This window comes from Embiotoca jacksoni, unplaced genomic scaffold, assembly GCF_022577435.1.
Source record: "Embiotoca jacksoni isolate LCO1_2020_lvr unplaced genomic scaffold, fEmbJac1.0.p SCAF_20, whole genome shotgun sequence".
In the NCBI taxonomy this organism is placed as follows: Eukaryota; Metazoa; Chordata; class Actinopteri; family Embiotocidae; genus Embiotoca; species Embiotoca jacksoni.
The window spans coordinates 3,186,033-3,207,368 of NW_027185341.1; the positions used below are offsets into that span (position 1 = coordinate 3,186,033).

General features: G+C 40.0%; 1 protein-coding gene across 2 annotated transcripts in view; it reads left to right on the forward strand.

Annotated features, from left to right (window-relative positions):
- The first annotated feature begins 6,407 nt into the window (after nt 1-6,407).
- Nucleotides 6,408-21,336, forward strand: part of ngfrb (nerve growth factor receptor b) — a 34,534-nt gene continuing 19,605 nt past the window's right edge. For both annotated transcript variants that reach the window (XM_069155599.1, XM_069155600.1), the window contains exons 1-3: nt 6,408-6,762; nt 11,488-11,629; nt 20,176-20,535. In XM_069155599.1, the coding sequence (XP_069011700.1) occupies nt 6,709-6,762; nt 11,488-11,629; nt 20,176-20,535 (556 nt within the window). In that variant the 5' untranslated portion in view covers nt 6,408-6,708. The remainder of the gene's footprint in view (nt 6,763-11,487; nt 11,630-20,175; nt 20,536-21,336) is intronic.

Genomic DNA, 21,336 nt, shown 5'->3' on the forward strand with positions numbered 1-21,336 from the left:
AGCTATTTTGCTTATTTTAAGGTTTAATCATTCTCTTCTTCTTTAAAGAAAAATGCATTAATAAACAATAATAGTATAAACAACATATAATGATTCAATTAATAAATCCAGTCTTACCTGTCAAGTTTTTTCAATGATACTGAGACAGTTCAATGGATGCTCTGTGAAAATAGCAATGTACTCTTCACTTATCCATCATAGTCGCAACATTTTATATACGATCTATAGTAGGAGTGAAAAAAAAATAGATAAACACTTAATATTAATTTCATAATGTGTACTTTTAAACTTGATACTTATCTGCCATTCTTTAAATTGTTGAAGATGGAGACAGAAGTGAAGAACATTTTCGTGTCTTTTCTGCAAAAAATATTCCATCACGTCAGTGGAAAATGGTCATTGAGCATCAGAGGGGGTTAACATGCACTGAGAATTTATTTTGGTCTGAACAGGAAAACACCAGAGTTGACCAAACCCTTTCTGTTGCCCTATTCATGCCCTATATAGCATGAATAGCGACACTTGACACCACAGTAAAGGTTAAAAGGCAGTTCAATAGGTTTGAAGGAGTCAGAAAAGACAACGATCCGGCAAAAACATCTGGAAAACTGCTGTCTGCTCTGTTAACCCAAAAGCTGAGGAGCAGCTGTGCAAGCAGGAGACTGATAACAGGAGATGTCAGGTGACCAGTGGAAGAGAGAGAAACCACTGAAGGTGCCTGGTGGACAGGTGAGGCATGAGGGAGACACTACTTCTCCTGTCAATCACAAATACATAAGAAGAGATTCTGTAATGTTTTGTTCTGTTATCTTTGTTGACTGCTTGCAAACATCATTCACTGCATCCATGAAATGTTGCATCTATTTTGGGAGAAAATAAAGATTGGCACCACTTCCCCAGAGATGGTAGTGGTATAATTAATGGTCAAAATTTCATGAAAATATGATCTATTATGATAAAGTTTTTTTTAATTTTTTTATTAGCTAGCTCTTTAAAACATGAGAAGGACTCCTCTAATGGACAGCTTAGCCAGCAGTTTTCATCTGAACAGGATGATGGTCTTCAGCTCAGCAGGGGGCAGCATTGTTTTATTCATCACAGCATCATCAACAGTGACAGTGGTGAGATCTTTGAATGAGATGTGTTTCACTCTTCCTGTTCATTGACAGCCAGTAGTGATTTTCCAGGCTGCAGTTTCTGAATTATATATATAAAAAAAGTATCACTAGTAAAATATTACTGATGTCATATTACAGACATCTTTGGAACTTCAGGTATTTCATGTTGGGTGAACCAGTAAAGGCCTGCTGTAGAGCCTTCTGACTGTTTAATCATACAAATGTTGGAATCCATTTGGAAGAAGAAAAGTTGCATTTCTCTTAAATTTCACATCAGAACAGAACATACAACTTTGATGCAACAAAGTTAAACAACCTGAAGTGAGATTTCTTCTTTCTTCATAGGCTATTCGTATTAGCAGATCTCTGCTGGAGTGGTTTTGTTTGCTCGGCCTTCGACTTTAAAATAATCTGTGGGTGTTCTGATGTATAAATTCATGACATTCTTAGCCAGCTTTTAGTTTTTACGATGTTTCTTCTTTAAAAAAAACTTGGAAAATTAATCTCCTGCCCAGCTTCTTGAGACTGGAAGTCATCTTTTTATTCTGTATTTGAGTATACAAACTTGTATTTAAAAAGTTTTGTCTTCTACAACAATAACAAACACTATGTTTCACAGTGAGCACTGTGTAGTCACTGTGGTCATCCTGGCCAGGCCAAAAATGCTCGACTTTATTGGACCAAAACACATTTACTTTGGCTTAATCTGTCCAAAGAATGTGCTGCAAATATTCAGCAAGTTTCTTTTCATGGAGCAATGGTTTTCTTCTTGAATACTATCCATAGAGGTTGACTTCCTTCACACCATCTGAACAGTCATTGAGTTTCCACAGATAACCCTCGTGCAAAGTCAGACACATTTATCTGTGTTTTTAATGCAAGCTTGCGTGAAAAGAGAATTGTGCCTTTAAGGACAGCCACAGTGTCTTTTGTTATTAATAACTTGCTATACCCCCAAACCAATGCTGCAGTGTGGTGTCAGCTCATGTTCAGTTCATGGTTTCTACCATAAAAACAATGGAAACAAACTGTAAATCAGGTATAATTCTATATTTGTTTAGATTAATTGGTTCAAGTTTTGCAGTGATTCAGTACAACATAAACAATCCTTTTCCTCCTTAGTTACAATTGTGTCTGTGAGGACATCATCTGCCACATCACTGAACTCTGAATAAATAATGGGCTGCATTGACAGTCATCAGCCCGAGGCATGTTTCTACCTCAGTATTTTAAACCGAACTGTCTGCCTAAATCAGATCAATACAAAGACCAATTCACCCCTCACAAAAAAGTCCTGAAATTGTCTTTTCAGTACGTCAACACAGAGACAAATAATGTTTTTTTTTTTTTTTTTAGTAATGATCCTGTGGGGATCAGAAAATGTGTTTCACACCAGTGTAAATGCACAGACATCAGTGTATGTAAACACACAGAAGTTCATATGTGGAGGCACACATACCTTCACAGTTACATCGAAGTTGTGGATATTCGGGCAGTGTAGTCTCCGGGTTCAGGTCAGGCCGTAGTTGAAAGGTCATGTATCAGGTTCTGCAGAACAAGAGACATATTAATATATTCATTCATTCACTCTGAATTTTGAAGGAACATGAGTAAAGCTTGTTGTAAAACAGAAATATTTAGTCATAACACTTTTCAGAGAAACTTCTGGTGAAGGAAACATCAGAGCATCTTTACCTGTAGGAGACAGAGATGCTTAGAAGGGAAGAAACAGCCTGAACAAACATATTTAACATTTAAATTAAAACCATGTTTTACCATGTGTCATCTGCAGTTAATTTTTTTTTAGTGCATCACTGTATCCAGTTAAATGTCAGAGAGACAATTCAACACAGATCTGATCAAAGAAAATAAATGGGAACAGGAAATTAACAGGGACATTTTTTCTGCCAATTAATCTTTTAGACTCTTCATCAGGATCAAATGTTAAATCAGGCAAAACTTTTTGTACAGAATGCTCAGCGATGACATATTTATCCATTTATTTTTCTACTGGATGAGGCAGCTGGTGAACAGAGGATGGAGGAAGGATGTACAGTAAAAAGGGAGAAATCAGATCAGATCAATACGGTGCAGATGAGGGATTCCCATGGGAAGAAGTCGGGTTTGGTGCCATCTGGCCTCTCCACGGTTCACTCTGGCATGAGTTTAATCATTTCATCCACACAGCAAGCACACAATGAAATTAAGCATCTGCACTGAGTCAGCAGCTCAAACCCTGATAGCACATAACGATGGTGTTTTGTTGAACTTGTTTCCGAACTCAGATTGCAATACATAACAGGGATGCACTGCTGCCACTGCAGCGCTCTAAAGATTCTCTCTATACACAACATGATATCACTCTCATGCCAGTTATTGGTGTGAGTGCTCTCAGAGTGATTCAAGGGCTTCCTTGGCTTGTCATACGATGCCTCCGCAGCTATTACAGTACATTAGAAGGAAAGCTTGCAAGGACACTGTGGATCACATTGCCGGCGCTGTTTGTGCTCCTCTGTTATTGCTGATGTGGGAATGACAGGTGGTCTCCTCTTCTCAGGTCAGCGCAGGTGAGAAGAAAAACAGTGTTCATATATAGAAGACGTATTGGGCGGTATTTATAAAACGCAAGCATGGGTCATACATGATCATGGAGAGCCTAACAAGAGATAGACAGGGACATAAACACACTGCCCATCTGTCACCAGTGAGGGGACAGAGGATGGGTGGTCCAGGAGACATTCACAGTCCCATCTCAGGTTCCGAGAAAAGGATTCTGTTTCAGGTGGCCGGCCCTGCAGAAAAACTGTGTGCATGTGTGTGTCAGTGTGCGCGTGACGAAATGGATGCAGTTTTGTTTTTACATGCACATCTGCTAATGCCTGCACAATCTCTCCTCTTTTTTTTTTTTTTTACTCAGTGAACACGAATGAGTAAAACCTTTGTTCTAAAAATAAAATAGAGATCCAGATTTTAACTTGGTTGACTACAATTCCAACTTATTTTAGTATTCATCGCTACAAAACTGTAAGACGTATTTAAAGAGAAAGGAGCAGTAAAAATCATCACTCACTCAAAATATTTTTTACAACAATGCTTCTTTTCTTAATCGACCACTTCCAATACATATTTTATATCAGTTTGATTTTTCTTTTGAACATATCTTTGAATTTTCCAAGTTTAATTAAATTTCCCACAAGATGTATAATATCAGTTACACTAACTAGATAAAAAAATACACATTCATTAACCAAAAAAAGTCACAAAACCATTTGTGCCATTATTTACTTATAGTTTCCCGGTAATTGGGCTACAATAGGATTAATTTTATAGCCAACACAAATGTCTCATCTGTATTCCTGTTAAAGTGGTTCTTACTAAGAGTGTTGTTCTTCATATCATCTGAGCATCAAAAAGCCACATTTCCATTAATGAATTCAGGTAGAATAAGTGTTGATTCTCTAATGAATCTGATGATTTATCTATTTTGGCCCATAATAAGTGACTCAGGAATGGATTTCCTTTCTTTCGTTCTCTTTGTCTCTTTCAATCTCTCACTCTTTGCACTCATGCATTATTTATCCACCCGTAGCAACCCTGCTTCCTCTCTTTACTCATCTGCTGCACCCCCCCCCCCCCCCCCCCCCAATTCTCTCCCACTGCCCTTAGTCTTTATCTGGTCTATATAAATTAGGGCCTCATCAATATGTGAGATACAACCGTCATTCTTTTTATCGTAAAGATGCAGTACATCAATACACACTTCAAGGTCGTACATGCTTTAAATCTGTAACAGTAGAGATCAGTGGAATAAACACCCGTCATGTTGGCTGAATAAACTGACATTTCGGCAAGCACTATGACAAAATGCAACCTTTTCATCAAACGACATGGACATAAAATTCCAAAGAAAAATTGCACCTACTTAATCATCATTACATAATATTTTCCAGCTGTGAAGTATCACATTGTTCAAGTGTAGTAATGATTAATATGAGGGTCAGGTTGGGATTTTTTTTTAAATTTTTTTTATAGTGATCAGTGAGAGCCTAGAGAGACTTTGACCTGGATCAGCCTAATATTGCAACCCTTTCTGTAGTAGAAGCACAGTCATGCTGGAAAATTAAAACTTAGTGTAAGTAGAGCATGTTTTAAAGAAAAAGGAAAGGTTGTAAGGGTTGCTTGCATTGCCCTCTTTAAATAATGACATCAGCAATACTCCATAATGTGGTTTAGGCTTATGCCAGGAATAGTTTTTTTTTTTATGAGCACCAACTAGTTCAGTTCACATATCAAGTGTTGTAACGCAACAATTACAGTGAACTCCATTAAAAGAAAATTACAAAGATCCAGCATCATTTATTTCACTTCGGGGATGTTCGGTTAGTTGCACAAACATGACTGCTAGTCATTACAGCCTGTTCTGCTGTGTACAATACTGAACAGTATGACATGTATAGTCATGATCTGGGGCCAAGTAGAATATGATGTGCTGCCTGGTTTATATCAGACAAACGCTTCGCCTCAGGTGTCAGCCCTCTTGCAACACTAGATCGCCTCTTTTTATGCATAAAGGCAGCAGTGTTTCTGATAGCAGCAACCCTCTCATTCCACTTCTCTCCAACAGATATATTTTATATGGGGCAGATTTGTGTTATGATAAAGTAAGAAGGATTGTATAGCAAAACATGCAGTTTTTATGCATCGAATTTAGACTTGTGGAGTGATGGGATGATTCACTGATAAAAAAACATCACTCTGATTAATGTAAACTTTTTGTTCTGCTGCTAATCTCCCTGGATGTATACTTGTGTGGATCTCAGGTTTCTGGGTGAAAGGTACATCCATGCAGCCTGTCCTCAAGTCATGCTGAGCTCTGTTGCTTCTGTCTTCGACATAACAAGGTCAGCTCAGTGCTTCAGGGAGCATCAGGCAGAAGCAGACAGCAATCTCATCAGAGAATAAACTTCTTTTAGAAAGAAGTTGGAGAAAATTTCAATTTAATCAGGTGTCTTTGGACGTTGTAGTGACGCTTTAATGCAGCAGGACAACCTGACAAATCATCTACACAGGGCTTCATTTGTCTGATTGATGATAAAATAAAATCTAGTTAGTTTCGCTGACTAAACAACAACATCTAAGATCATAATTTATTACTGTTAAAGAGAAAGCAAGCTCCCGTGCGTGTGTGTGTGTGTGTGTGTGTGTGTGTGTGTGTGTGTCTTTGTGTGTGTGCGTCTTGTGGGCGTGGAGAGGTCCTTCCCTGAAGCCTTTGAGCTGAGCGCTTCTGCTACATGAGTCCGGCAGGAGAAAAGCGGACACAGCTGAACATCTAATGGGTCAATCTCCGGGAGTTTACTCACTGACGGGATTGTGTCCGCAGCCAGTGTTTAAGGACTGAGTGATACACACTTGTCAGCGAGCAGTTAGTTGGAGAGTTCCTTTTTCATTCTCGCAACAAACCCAAAATAATCGCACCAAAAAAAAAAAAAAAAAAAAAGATGCAACAATGACTGCTGAGTTGATTCCACTGCGAAGTTAATGAGATCCGCATCCTCCCGAATCGCGTCCGATCGCTGACCCCCTTGGAAAGATGCAAAGGAGATACAGGATGAATTCCGTTTTCATGGCAGTGTTACTCGGAGTGGTGAGTAGCCTTTTACATAATCAACGTGTGTGTTAAATGTTTGCCGTGAACTTTCCTTGGATAAACTGCAAACCTGCGCATCAACACAGCCCAGAGGGGGGGAGGCGGTGTGTGTGTGTGAGAGAAAGTTTACTCTCTTTTTTTTCCTTCCAGCTTCACTTCATGGCAGGAAAAAATCTGTACACTTTCTCCTTCATCTGAGGGAGATTTAAAGACCTAAACTTACTTCGTGACAGTTTATATTTCACTGCTTTAAGTGCATTTTAATGTGCTACTTGTAAAATGTCTTTCATAAAGCTTTATGGTCTATAAAGTAAGAGTCGGTGTCCTTGCACCTGTCCTGTCTTGACAATGTAAAGCAGAGCGGATGTATGCAGCAGTCATTCTGGTTGATACTCTATAGCTCCAGTTGCTGGATCTGTAGTTCCACCCTTCTCAGTTACATGTGGCCCTACAGACAGCAGGACAATAACAATGTCGCAGAGGGCTCTGTGGAGGAGCTTACTGATAAGATGTGTGTTAACGGGTGAGGGTGGGATTTGGTGAATTTACAGAGTTTGTGAAAGTTTGTTCTCATATCACAAATTTGGCTCAAGAGGATTTTCAGTTTGTACACCCAGACAAATCTGTCCTGAGACCCTTGATTCGGATGAGGTAAACTTCTGAAACAGACATGCAGTAGATTTACAGTATGGCCAATCAAGATGACAAGAATATACCTTGTAAACATAACATGATCCGGCAGGACATCAAATAACTTCCAGGTGTCGCCAACAGATCGGACCTGAGTTGCATGACCTCCTCACCTCGACTATAAAGACCTGAAAGAGCCACACAGAAACACGAGGCAAAACACAAATAAATCATTTAGGAGAGGGAATCAAACACAGAGGGAGAGAGAATAACATAAACACATAAGAGAAGGAGAAAATAAATAAAAAATCAACAACAGAAATCCCAAGAGGATACATGAAAACTCTGGGAAGCCGCGGTTCATCTCTAATTCCCTCGAGCCTCCGCAGGCCCAAAAAGGAAATGTATTTTTCACAGTCTTATATCTGAAAGGAAGCGGTCAGTCGGAGCCGTGAGCTTGTCAAGGTCCCGCTTTTGGAGCAGGCTGCATCACAGATACATGACAGCTGCTCCCACTGATGGGTATGCATCCTCTGCTGGCTCAGCACATGCAATATTGATAGAGCCTGAACTACCCCCTTCCTCCCCCTCACTCTTCCTCTTCACCTCATCACTCTCTACTTCTCTATCCGTCTCTTCTTCTCACCTCATGAGAGATGATGATTCAGCGTTGTTTGGGGAGGTATCAGTTGTAATGTTATGGCCACCAGTGTGACCACAGAGCCTGGATTAAAATTTGTCTGAGCTCATTAGAAGGCTGGTTTAGTGGAACTCTAATGGCTTAACAAGTGCTGACAGCTGAGGTCCAGAGGTTAAGTGCCTCCAACTGAAAATTGACTGGGGCATTAGTAAGATTGGTTGGTGCGCTGAAGTTGTGTGTCCAGATGCTTCTGCACATGTAGTTGCGTGTGCCTGTTGCCGTGTAATCATCTTGCTTCTTGCTTTAGCTGCAGGGAAGCTGGCTGATGAAAATTGAAGAGTGCAACCCGCAAATTCATCTTTAAACCAATTACAGGAAACGTGCAAGTCGAGCTACAACTTGCTAAATGTTACACATCCTATTTTTTCTGCACATCAACCTATTTACTTAAATCACATTATCCATTTATTAATCTATTTTCTCATAGCAGACATTAGTAGCGCACTTTAATCTCAGTTTCTGATCTTCAAGACATTTAAGTGTTGCGCCCACACCCGGAGCAAGAACAGGGTCAAAGACAAAATAAGCAGAAGCTAAATGATGGAACTTGGACTTATTTCAAAAGTGTCAGTTGGATATTTCTGAACAGGTTTGTTCACATGAGAGTTTGTTCGTACGGTTGTGCCAATGGGTGTGTGCGTCATCTGAGGGGGGCAGCTCAGGGAAAGCAGGAGAGAGATGAACGTGTGCAGTGACAGATTTGATTCATCTTTAAATGAATGATTGTTGCTTAAGGTTAGTGTGAGGTAGAGTGTGAGGTGTGGAGAAGAAAAGAGAGAAAGGTCAGTGAAGAGCTGAGGAAGACATGTAGTGAAGCATTTTAAATGTTTAAAATCACTGCGCAGGGAAAGTCTCAGAACTTCAATGCTAACTTCTCAGGTAAAACTGAAAAAGAAAACCATATTTGTGCACACTCAGTTGGATTTGTGTTAGTCTGGTAAGATCTACGATTCTAAAGGACAGCGGTAGCCAAGGCAGGATTATATTTCATAGTATGCACAAGTACTGCTCTCCCACTTATAGGTTACTTTTAATGTCTAGATCTGCTCTGGCGATCATTTGCAGTCAAATGCTCATGTATGATTTTGGGATTGGTCCTTTATTATACTGACTGATCCAGGGTAATGTGTGTTTGACGATGCCCACTCTATTAATTGTGATAGGTACATATACGTCCTTCCCACCTTGTGCATTTATGGTTGTGAGTCACAGCCTATGTGTAGGCTACCTAAATTAGTTTTTAATGAAAGGTTCTAAAGTTGTATGTTTTATAAAAAAAAAATTCTACCAATCACTTACACCTATTTAATTTAGTTACTAAGGATGAAGGCATGCTGGAAAATGTGAGGGGAGGAACCCAAGAACAATACATGCACCAGGGCCAGTCACAGCTATGCTATTCTGCAGCACATATGTCTTGTAAGCATGCGAGTGAGAAAGAAAGAGAGATTGATTTATGTTCCTTGGCACAAACGTTACCGACACGCCACGACCATAAAACTCTGATCAGCCCATTTACATCATAGCGTCAGAGGATGCAGCCAAAAAAATAACACAGGCACTGCTGTTGTCAGCATTTGTTTTCAAGAAAGGATGTTAAAAAAATAAAGTGTTATTGAAAAAAATGTAAGCATAGTGTGTACTGGATTATGGATGCTGGCGTCACTGGAGAACAATAGTGAAACATTTTAAGACACATTTTTTAATTGAAAACCAAAGATTTGAAGGTGAATGAGCCGTGACACCATCAAGGACAAGAGGGGGTGTGTTCTCAAGCAAGCGTACACACACACACACACACACACACACACACACACACACACACACACACACACACACACACACACACACACACACACACACACACATTATCTGTCAGCTGACTCAGAGGTGCCTGCGGGGACACTTGGTGTTTTGTAGAGCTCCTCTCTCCTGTCAGCTGCATTCCATACACACCAGAACCCTGACAATTTATGTTGAGTGTCCCTCCTTCAAACGGATGTGCCATCACCATAAGTGTTTACACATCCTCAAACTGTAGTAATAAATGTATTGTTCATTCTTACTCACACTCGGGGAGTCAAATTCTCCTCAAAGGATATTCTGAGACCCTACTGCCTCAGATGTTGCTCATGTGATGAGACATACTTTGAAATTGAACTTGTGATAGGTTTAATGAGATCAAAACAAGTCAAAGACAGTTTTTCTTTTGACCTCTGATCTGCAGCCTGTCTGTCAACCAGAGAGAGATACAGTGCCCGCCAGGAGAACGTCCTGACTTCATAAATGATGGCCTGAGACAATCTCTCCTTGTGAATCTGGAGAGAATGAAAGGCAGACTTCTCCTCTGTGTCAGAGGGCAATCATTGCTTTTATAGAGGTTTGCTTTGGAGATCAAGATGCATATCTACTGTGAGAAGGGATAGATTTAGTATGATATAATGTTAAAGGCCATGCTCACTTAAAGGTCTCACCCCAACGCAGACGAAAAGACACGTCCTGGCACGAGTGTGAAAATGCGTACACATGCATTTATGCATCAGCAGAGGCATGCACTAACATCTTTACCTGTCAACAGCAGAGATAAACCACTCAACAGGTTACTGTTTAAAGAATTTAAAGAGGACCAGCTGTACTTGGTCTGGATGTATGATTTTGTTTCTTGTCATTATCTCTGGCCGGTACTTTATAAATGCACATAAAGTATTTGCATAAAAGTTCAGCTTAAGGCTAAAGTGAGCCTTACGTGGTTAAAGGTGTAGTTTTACAAACTTTTTGGGTTGTGATCCTTTAAAAGAAAGCAGTGCCTCTTCATGACCTTGTGTTACATGTCCCATGTGTCTACAGGTTGAAAGCAATTCAACCAGAGAAGGATTTGGGCTGCGCAGATAGTTTCATTTGAATGCTTTTAAAAGCCAGATAAGGACAAACATAGGACAACAGCATAGAAAAGAGAGTGAGAACTTGGAAAACGGTCCGTTTTGTGCGGCTATCCCATTAATAATCTCACAAAGGTTCAGATTTAGCTTTCCCCCCTCCTCCAGGGTCCTGACCCACTTGGCTGGGAAACACCGGTTTAGTGGTTCCAAAATAAATCTAAGGACATGCAAGATGATTAAAAAAAAAAAGCTTTGCAGAGTATTGTTTATTTTCTCTTTTATTCAATTGCTTTTTCTTGTGAAATACTGGTTATTTTTTTTACCTTTTTCTGGCCTCTAAAAATGGTTTAACACTCTTTATTTGAAGTGCTCACATTGCACAATGCTTAACACTGCTTGGACTGAGACAGTACATAAAGTTTGGTTCTTTCTAGACAATAAATAAAGTCATGTTTGGGTGTTTGCTGCTGAATGTAAATTATACTGAGCTTGACCTCTCTTGTTGATCGGCAGGTCGGGGCTCTGGCCAATAAGGAGAATTGTTTTTCGGGCAAGTATACAACCAGTGGAGAATGCTGCATGCAGTGTCAGCCCGGCGAGGGCGTCATCAGAACATGTGGAGTCTCACAGACCGTCTGCGCTCCATGCCTTGACAGTGAGTATCACAAAAAGCAGCTGTTTGAATGTCATGTGGATGTACAGTACACACACACACACACACACATATACAGTGGTGTGAAAAAGTAAACACAAAATGCAGTTTTTAAATGAAGGTTTTTATTATTAAGAAAAAAAATCCAAACCCACATGGCCCTGTGTGAAAAAGTGTTTGCCCCGTAAACCTAATAACTGGTTGGGCCACCCTCAGCAGCAACAACTGCAATCAAGTGTTTGCAATAACTTGCAATGAGTCTTTTACAGCGCTGAGGAGGAATTTTGGCCGACTCATCTTCGCAGAGTTGTTGTAATTCAGCCACATTGGAGGGTTTTCCAGCACCAACCGCCTTTTTAAGGTCATGCCACAGCATCTCAGTAGGATTCAGGTCAGGACTTTGACTAGGCCACTCCAAAGTCTTCATTTTGTTTTTCTTCAGCCATTCAGAGGTGGACTTGCTGGTGTGTTTTGGATCATTGTCCTGCTGCAGAACCCAAGTTGGCTTCAGCTTGAGGTCACGAACAGATGGCCGGACATTCTCCTTCAGGATTTTTTGGTAGAGAGTAGAATTCATGGTTCCATTTATCACAGCAAGTCTTCCAGGTCCTGAAGCAGCAAAACAGCCCCAGACCATCACACTACCACCACCATATTTTACTGTTGGTATGATGTTCTTTTTCTGAAATGCGGTGTTACTTTTACGCCGGATGTAATGGGACACACACCTTCCAAAAAGTTCAACTTTTGTCTCGTCAGTCCACAGAATATTTTCCCAAAAGTCTTGGGGATCATCAAGATGTTTTCTGGCAAAAATGAGACGAGCCTTAATGTTCTTTTTGCTCAGCGGTGGTTTTCGTCTTGGAACTCTGCCATGCAGCCATTTTTGCCCAGTCTCTTTCTTATGGTGGAGTCATGAACACTGACCTTAACTGAGGCAAGTGAGGCCTGCAGTTCTTTGGATGTTGTTGTGGGGTCTTTTGTGACCTCTCGGATGAGTCGTTGCTGCGCTCTTGGGGTAATTTTGGTTGGCCGGCCACTCCCGGGAAGGTTCACCACTGTTCCGTGTTTTCTCCATTTGTGGATAATGGCTCTCACTGTGGTTCGCTGGAGTCCCAAAGCTTTAGAAATGGCTTTATAACCTTTTCCAGACTGATAAATCTCAATTAATTTCTTTCTCATTTGTTCCTGAATTTCTTTGGATCTTGGCATGATGTCTATCTTTTGAGGATCTTTTGGTCTCCTTCACTTTGTCAGGCAGGTCCTATTTAAGTGATTTCTTGATTGAGAACAGGTGTGGCAGTAATCAGGCCTGGGTGTGGCTCGAGAAATTTAACTCAGGTGTGATAAACCACAGTTAAGTTATGTTTTAACAGGAGGGGGTAAACACTTTTTCACACAGGGCCATGTGGGTTGGGATTTTTTTTCTCCCTTAATAATAAAAACCTTCATTTAAAAACTGCATTTTGTGTTTACTTGTGTTATCTTTGACTAATATGTTAATTTGTTTGATGATCTGAAACATTTAAGTGTGACAGACATGCAAAAGAATTGGAAATCAGGAAGGGGGCAAACACTTTTTCACACCACTGTATATACATAGGCAGATAATTTACGATGTACATAAATGCACAGTCATGCAGCAGTACACAAAAGCACATGTTTTCTTGAACTTATATGAACGAGCTGTAGTGGCCACATTCCTTAATGCAGAGTAGCCATGTCAGTATGTCATGTGTTCGGTGCTTCAGTTCTGATGTCCACTGATTGTAATTTAGTGTTCCATCTGACACATAAAGATGTTAGATTGCTGACAGTCTCTATGAGTTATTTCCTTTTCATAGAAACCCTCCACTGTACTTCCTGTCCCTGGAGACAACACATGGTTCAAAAAGCCGTTTATGTAGGATTCTCCAAAGTTGGATTTACTATTCAGAAATCGTGTTGCTGGACCATAACACAGTGAATTAATCTGGACATAATAATAGCCTTCTGTAGTTTTTGCAAAGCTACCTTGTATTAATATTACATTAACAGCCTTTGGTTAACAGTAGTTTAGGTTGCTGCAGTTTTATTTATCCCACTTGCTCCATGACATCCTCCAAGTGATGTGAAGCAGCATGTTTACAATGGTCTCAATCATAGTTTGTTAGCATGCTACTGCTTACTTGTGAGCAATAAACAAACAGATGATGAGGAAGTCATGAGTGTTTCAGGTATTTGTATAATATCACTAAAGATTTATTATACTTTATCTTGAGTCGGATATGAAAGTCTGTATCAAATTTCCTTGTTCATCGAAACAGACATTTATTTCTGAGCCAAAAATATCCACCTCATGGGGGTTAAGAGAAAATCCAGGGATCATCAAAATCATTATGACATATTGAGTGATAAATCTCTGTAACAAACTTTGTGCTAATCCATCCGGAGGATGTTGGGATTTTTTTAATGGGATAAAGCTTTGATCTGCCGGAGGTACTTCATAAAAAGTCAGAAAACCACCATAGTCATTAGGATTCACTGTCTGGGTCCCTGAATTTAAGGGTATTCCATCAAACATTTGTCTAGATGTGTCCGCTTGGATTTAAGTGTTAAAGCAACCGATATAACCATCCCTAGAGTCTCATGGTGCAGCTAAAAAAAGATCACAGATTGTGAGATTACCCAACATATCAGACTTCAAAATCAGTTTGGATCAGACTAAAGGTTGAGGAATAACTATGGGTAACCAGCAGTGCATCTGAAGCTGTCTTAAGTCCCGAATCAGATTTTAGTTTTAATGTAAAGAGTGGATTCAGATGCTTGTTTTGAAGTAAACCAGATGCCAGATATATCTGCTCTTCAGCATTACTGCCCTTCTCTTGGCCTTTACCATGTAGGGAGAGAAGCTGTGTCCGAATGAAAGACTTAATGACAACAGGGATGCTGAGAGGATACAAGAGTGGGACCAGCTCCAAAGGTTGTTACAAAAACAGAAAAAAAAACTGCAGTGGAAGATCAGACAAGTTGTTATATCACAGTGAATAAGATGGTAAGCACTGTAGGTTTAGATTTGACTGGTGACTGAAGGGCTCAAAAAGATATTTAAGGTCTTCTTTAACTTTAAAGGTTTTTAGTAACTCTATTACAGTGCATCCGGAAAGTATTCACAGCGCTTCACTTTTTCCACATTTTGTTATATTACAGCCTTATTCCAAAATTGATTAAATTGTGTGCTTCGGGTCGGAAGATGAACCTTCCCCAGGTTTATCTTCCAACAGGACAACGACCCGAAGCACACAGCCAAGATAACAAAGGAATGGCTTCGGGACAACTCTGTGAATGTCTTTGAGAGGCCCAGGCAAAGCCCAGACTTGAACCCGATTGAACATCTCTGGAGAGATCTGAAAATGGCTGTGCACCGACGCTCCCCATCCAACCTGATGGAGCTTGGGAGGTCCTGCAAAGAAGAATGGGAGAAACTGCCCAAGAATAGGTGTGCCAAGCTTATAGCATCATACTCAAAAAGACTTGAGGCTGTAATTTCTGCCAAAGGTGCTTCAACAAAGTATTGAGCAAAGGCTGTGAATACTTATGTACGTGTTATATTTTCGCTCTTTATTTTTAATAGATTTGCAAAAAATTTAAACAAACTATTTTCACTTTGTCATTATGGGATATTGCGTGTAGAATTTTGAGGAAAAAAATGAATTTAATCCATTTTGGAATAAGGCTGTAATGTAACAAAATGTGTAAAAAGTGAAGCGCTGTGAATACTTTCCGGATGCACTGTATGTGAGGTTTAAGGTCACCATCAGCCTACAGAGGCCAGGGTTGGTCCACAGCCAGTCCTACGAGGTTCCCAGAGTTTTCCCTTGTATGAATTCCCTGCGTCCAGGCCAGGAAGTAGCTGTAAACCTCCGTGGGTCAGTGAAGGATGGCAAACCACGAGCCAAGGAGCCCCACAGTCAAGAAATGATTCAGTCTGCAGGTCGTGAGAGAAGTCAGAGAGAGTGAGGACTTGGATAAATTAGTCTTGTGGATTTGTAGGGCTTCTTAGAAATGATATATGCTTTTATAAGTGTTTTTTAACATCTTACTAATATAGCTATACACGTTAAACTCTGAACTGCCCATCATAAATGATCTTCTGCTCTATTCAGGCTCAAAAGGAGTGTTATAAGAGAAGGCTTGGCGGGTTGCTGCTTTCTGTTGCACAACATAGATCTTTTCAGGGGTGATAATTATCAGTCTTGTAATGCCTGTTGTGCTTGGATGTGAACCAACAGACAGCGACAGGCTCTCAAAACTGTCAGACAGGCTCTGCACTCACTCAGGGACATAGAGACATGCAACTAAGATGACTCTCCATCATCAGATAACGTCATAATGACATTTTAAGAACACATCAAACATTATTAGATCAGATCTGTAACACGATGGGACAGGGGATGTAAACAACTTGTTTACAGCTTGGTTATCAATCCTCTACCAATAATTTGACCCTACACCCTGACCTGAACAGGGATTGGTAACACTATGAAATGTTTGGTTTCTTTTTTTAACCTCTTCAGAACCAATAATTCAGTAGTAGTACTAAAAGAGCATGAAACTGATAAAAAAAAAGAAAAAAAAAGGAGTGTTTGTCTGTTCTTATGTAAGTTGCAAATGTCAGCATGTTTGGTTTGCACACATTATTTGTGGTGTTGAAGGTTACAAAAAAGTCCCCTTCACAACAAACACTTTCAGTGTGTGGTATTTCCGCTCCATGGTAACCAGGCCTGACACTAAATCAGAGACCAGGTTTTACTATATTATTAGACTGGGGGAAGTACAACTGCAGCAATCAAAGAAAGTTTCAACCAAAAACTTCAACCGTTACTGTTCATCATAAAAGCCTTTTCTCTCGTAACACCCAAACAAAAAAACATGTTTAAAAGTACGAACAATTAAGTACAAATCTAACCGCTTACCACAAGCTATAGCTAAACAAGCTGGAATAACAGTTAGCTCTGCACTGCGATACAAACATGGCCTTTTCTAAATTTCTAAGTCTTCTACGTGGGTCATGTCGTGAAGATCACAAATGTGGTGCTGCTGGAGCGCACTGGAATGGCGGGCCATAGATTTTCTTCTCTTCTTCTTAGTGAGGAACTAAAATGCTCTTAGTTCTCCTTATCTGTTTGAGTGCTTGAAGTGCTTAAGAATATGAATATCTATTAATTATCTGTCATGCAATAGAGACAAGAAAAACAAATTAATTAATCAAAGTTGTCATCTTGACATTTAAGGTCTATCGATTGATTTAAGATGTCAACTCAAAGCCTCGTTTTTATCTGCTACCATTTGCTCTGTTAAAGTTAAAACACTACACATTATGTATCCATTTCAAATTAAAAGCCCTCTAGTGTTACATTAGACAGAAACCCTTCACAAGACTTTTATTGTGAAACAGTTGCCAGAACATGTGACTGAAATCAGACAAAAACACTTTAGACAAGTAATCTAGAATAATTGATGAAAATTGCATGATTATATTGATGACTGCACTAAAAGTGTTAAAAAAAAAAATCTGGGCTACATTATTTACTATTTTAAGTAAACTTACCTCCACAGTGGTTTCACAACCAACAGTGCGCCCATCTGTGGGTGCGCTCATGCGTGCTTATTACAGGTGGGCTTTGGATTCATCAAACTGTCAATTACAGAGGTTTAAAATCAGGATTGTTTTACCTGAACAGGTTGTTTTAGCTTAACAGTTTTCCTGAACTATAGCTGAAATATTCATTTGCATCTTTGGCCTATGAAATATTTTAGTTTTCCTCTCTAGGGTTAGAAAAATTAATGAAACAGGCACATTTTATTTATGACAATGTTGCCGCCTAATTTTCTCTCAACATCAACTTCCACCCCCCCGGTGGCATATCTTTGTCAGCTGATAGCTTCTCATGCACAAACATCGCCTTGTAAGAAACAGACTGTGTTTCCAAAAGTGTCCAGGCTTTATTTAGTACAGATAGTTAACAGGAGCCTGGTTGGAGTGCTAAAAAGGACGGCTGGCGGAAACACACGGAGGAGTTTGGATGAATGAGCAGATAAGTGGAGATGAAACAGAACAAGTACAGCTGTACAGCTGGAATGGAGACAAGGCGAATGTCTCAGCCAGCCGTTAATAGTTCACACACACGCATGCAAAAACATGTCCAGGAGAACACACTCAAACACACACACACACACACACACACACACACACACACACACACACACACACACACACACACACACACACACACACACACACACACACACCACAAGCTGCGCAGTAGCCAGAGCGGATAAAGTCAGGAGTCCTTTTATGGGTGGTGAAAACAAAGCATGGGATTGAATGTTGGACCAGCAGCGAAAGTACTATTATGATATGATATGCTGAGCCAGAAGGAGACCATCTGCACTCCCCCTCCTCCCTGCACCTCATCACCCCCTCCTCCTCCTCCAACCCCTTCCAACCCCTCCAACCCCTCCCTCGCTGCTGCAGGCTAGTGTTATTAATGTATTGACTTGCATTATTGATGCATGGCATTATGATAATGGCTCTGAGAGCACTCATAGGGAGGGGGAGTGAGGGGAGTCTGTGTGCGCGCGTCTGTTTGAGTAGATGGGGAGGGTGTTGCAGGACACTGGAATAGAGGTGGGTTATATGACTGGACACCAACAGGCCCGCATAGAGAGAAGGGACGACAGTTAGTCCACTTCTGAAGATGTAATTAAGCAAAAATGTGATGGAGCCACATTTGACACCATCAATTTAAGAAGGAACTGCACACCCGGATTCATCTGGTTCTCAAATGACACCGTCTCTGCTTTCTTTTCTTCGCTTTATGTCTCTGTCTCAGTGTTTATCTCTCCTCATCTCTGTTTCAATCTCTGCATCATCTGAGCATTCGGCAAGGTTGGTGGGCCAGTGACGCAGAGCGTAAAACTCGATATGCTCCGAGATACTGCGCTGCAAAGGGTCTACACGGAGACTGCAGGCCAACAGCCTCAAAGTCTCCTGCCAAACACTAGTTTATTTTAGTTTAGTTTGGTGCTGAAATCAGAATTGAAACGACAGCAATCTGCAACAATTTTGATTATTGCTTTATAGTTTAAGTCGATTTCAAACCCAAATCCTGAAAATGATCAGGTTCAAGCCTCTGAAACTTGAATATTTTCTGGTTTCCGTGATAATATGTTGAATATCTTTAGGTTTTAAACTGTTGGTCAGCCAAATGACACATTTAAAAATATCCCATGGCTCTGGATAATTGTGATTCTTTTACTGTCTTCCAAAATTTCACAGACGCCTTTTAACTTACATTTGACCATAAACAGACGATTTAGTATCTTATATTACATTTAATAATAATTGCCATCATTGTGGATTAATCTGAAAATTATTTTCTTGATTAATCAGTAAAATGTTGTCTATAAAATATAAGAAACTAGTAAAAATGCCAACTACCATTTCTAAAGACCCAACTTTTTATGGCATCATATTATTTATTTTGTACAACCAACACTTAAAAACTAAACATATTAGGTTTATGATTGCATTAGACAAAGAAAAGCAGCAAATCAATGAGAGCCGGAAGCTGAAACTGGATAATATTTTGGCCTTTGTGCCAGAATTTATACAGAATATGCTTGTCAACAATGTAGACTCTTTATGATAAACATTTTGAGGTCGTACTTTCACAGTGTATCCCCTCCACCTCCCTCTCTTTCTGTCTCTCACACACACATACACACAAGCTGCTCTTACAAATGGGTCTGTTGCATAATTTAGTGTGTTTCCCAGTTCACTATCCAGTCGAAATACAATTCCATAAAACATGCAATATTGATTCCATCCTTTGCAGATATGTCTGTCCCAGGAAATCTTACATGTATTCAAACCATTTATGAAACATATGTCATGTAATTAACTTATTTATCTGAAAAAATTGTGGTCACTGCTCATGTTTGTTCTTGGAATCATTAACCCTAAAACTGAATTTCTATGTTTATGTGATTTTAGGAAAGATAATTCACATTTGCTCATGGAAAAAAGGGGCACTTAGAATCACTTAGAATATCTAAGACGGTATCTAGTCACATGATATTGACATAATATTGAAAAATTGCACAAGCCTACAGAATTGACATTTAGCCTTTATTGAAAGTGGACAGTGGACAGCATTCACATCATTGGCTCTTGTGATTTTGGTGTTACCATAAGATGTCCATAGTCTGGCTGAACCAAACTGTAGCTCACAGCTTCAGTTTTCTTCACCATGATTATGGTCTGGAAACCCTGTTCTCTTTGTTTGCACAGCCACTCTGAAGGGCGGACCAATCAGCAGCAGGAGTGGGTGGCTAAGTGCTATGACTTTGAAGCGTCATAGCACTTTGAAGAAAATTACTTCTTTCTTGAATGTGTTTTTGTTTTTTCAAGAAGGACCTAGCTTTCAAAGGGATGCTAAAGAAACAGTAGACATCTGTCGGTCAGATAAAAAGTTCAATGTCCATTTTCTTCTCTCAACTTTCAGGTGAAACCTTCTCAGAAAACCTCAGTCACACAGAGAAATGTCAGCCCTGCACACAATGCACAGGTCTACTGCGCATGGACACACCCTGCACCGACTCAAACGACGCCACTTGTGTGTGCAACTACGGCTACTACCTAAATGAAATATCGCAGCACTGTGAACCCTGCACTAAATGTCCTGAAGGCCAGGGCATGCTGCTCAGCTGTGAGCTCAGCCATGACACAATGTGTGAGGAGTGCACCGGGGACACCTACTCGGACCAGGAAAGTTCTCGAGACCCTTGCATCCCCTGCGCGTCCTGCGACAACGAGGATGAAGTGCTTCAAACCTGCACCTCTGTCACTGACACAGTTTGTCAAGGTAAGACAGTAAGCTCACATTTTCACAGTCAAATACTGCAGATCATGGTGTACTTACTTGTATCATCAAATTAAGGTCCCGATACACTAAAACAAAGGTTCCCAAACTTTTTAGACCATGTGCTGCTTTGTACCAAACAAAATGTCTCAACTAACACTACCAACTGCAGATAGCAAAAAAAATTTATTAAATAAAATTCTACTGATTTGACCATGCAATAGCCCCAGAAAGGCTAAGTGATAATAAGGCAACATAAGAATACATTTCAAGTTTCAAGGTTCAAGGTTCATTTATTTGTCATTCTGACCGTATCCCTATTAATACACTTACAGTGGAACGAGATTTACAGCTCTTGCCAGAACTGCTCACTCCATCTCCTCTGAACTGTCAGGTCTGGCACTGCAACTTGTCTTGACTGTTTTTTTTTTCTTCAAAAACTAAACTCATTCCACTTTGCCTAAATTAACAACAGGGGAGTTCAAATCTGACTGTATCAAGCCAACGTTACTGTTATGTTATGTCAAATGTGATGGCTTTGCACAGATAATTTGATCTCTAAAACATCTGAATGATTAACAACTCATTTTTACATCATTATAATGTGATGTATGTATACATTTTTTTAAAACAAATTAAATCAAATGGCAAGTTTTTTCGACGTGGGCCAGTTGGAGTGCAATTATTGGCCTTTCCTTAAGACTTTTGTGGAGCCTCGCGTGCCAGCTGTGGTACACGTACCTTAGTTTGGGAATCGCTGCTCTAAAACAACCCAGCTACATGGTTCTGTTTATATAAAACCAA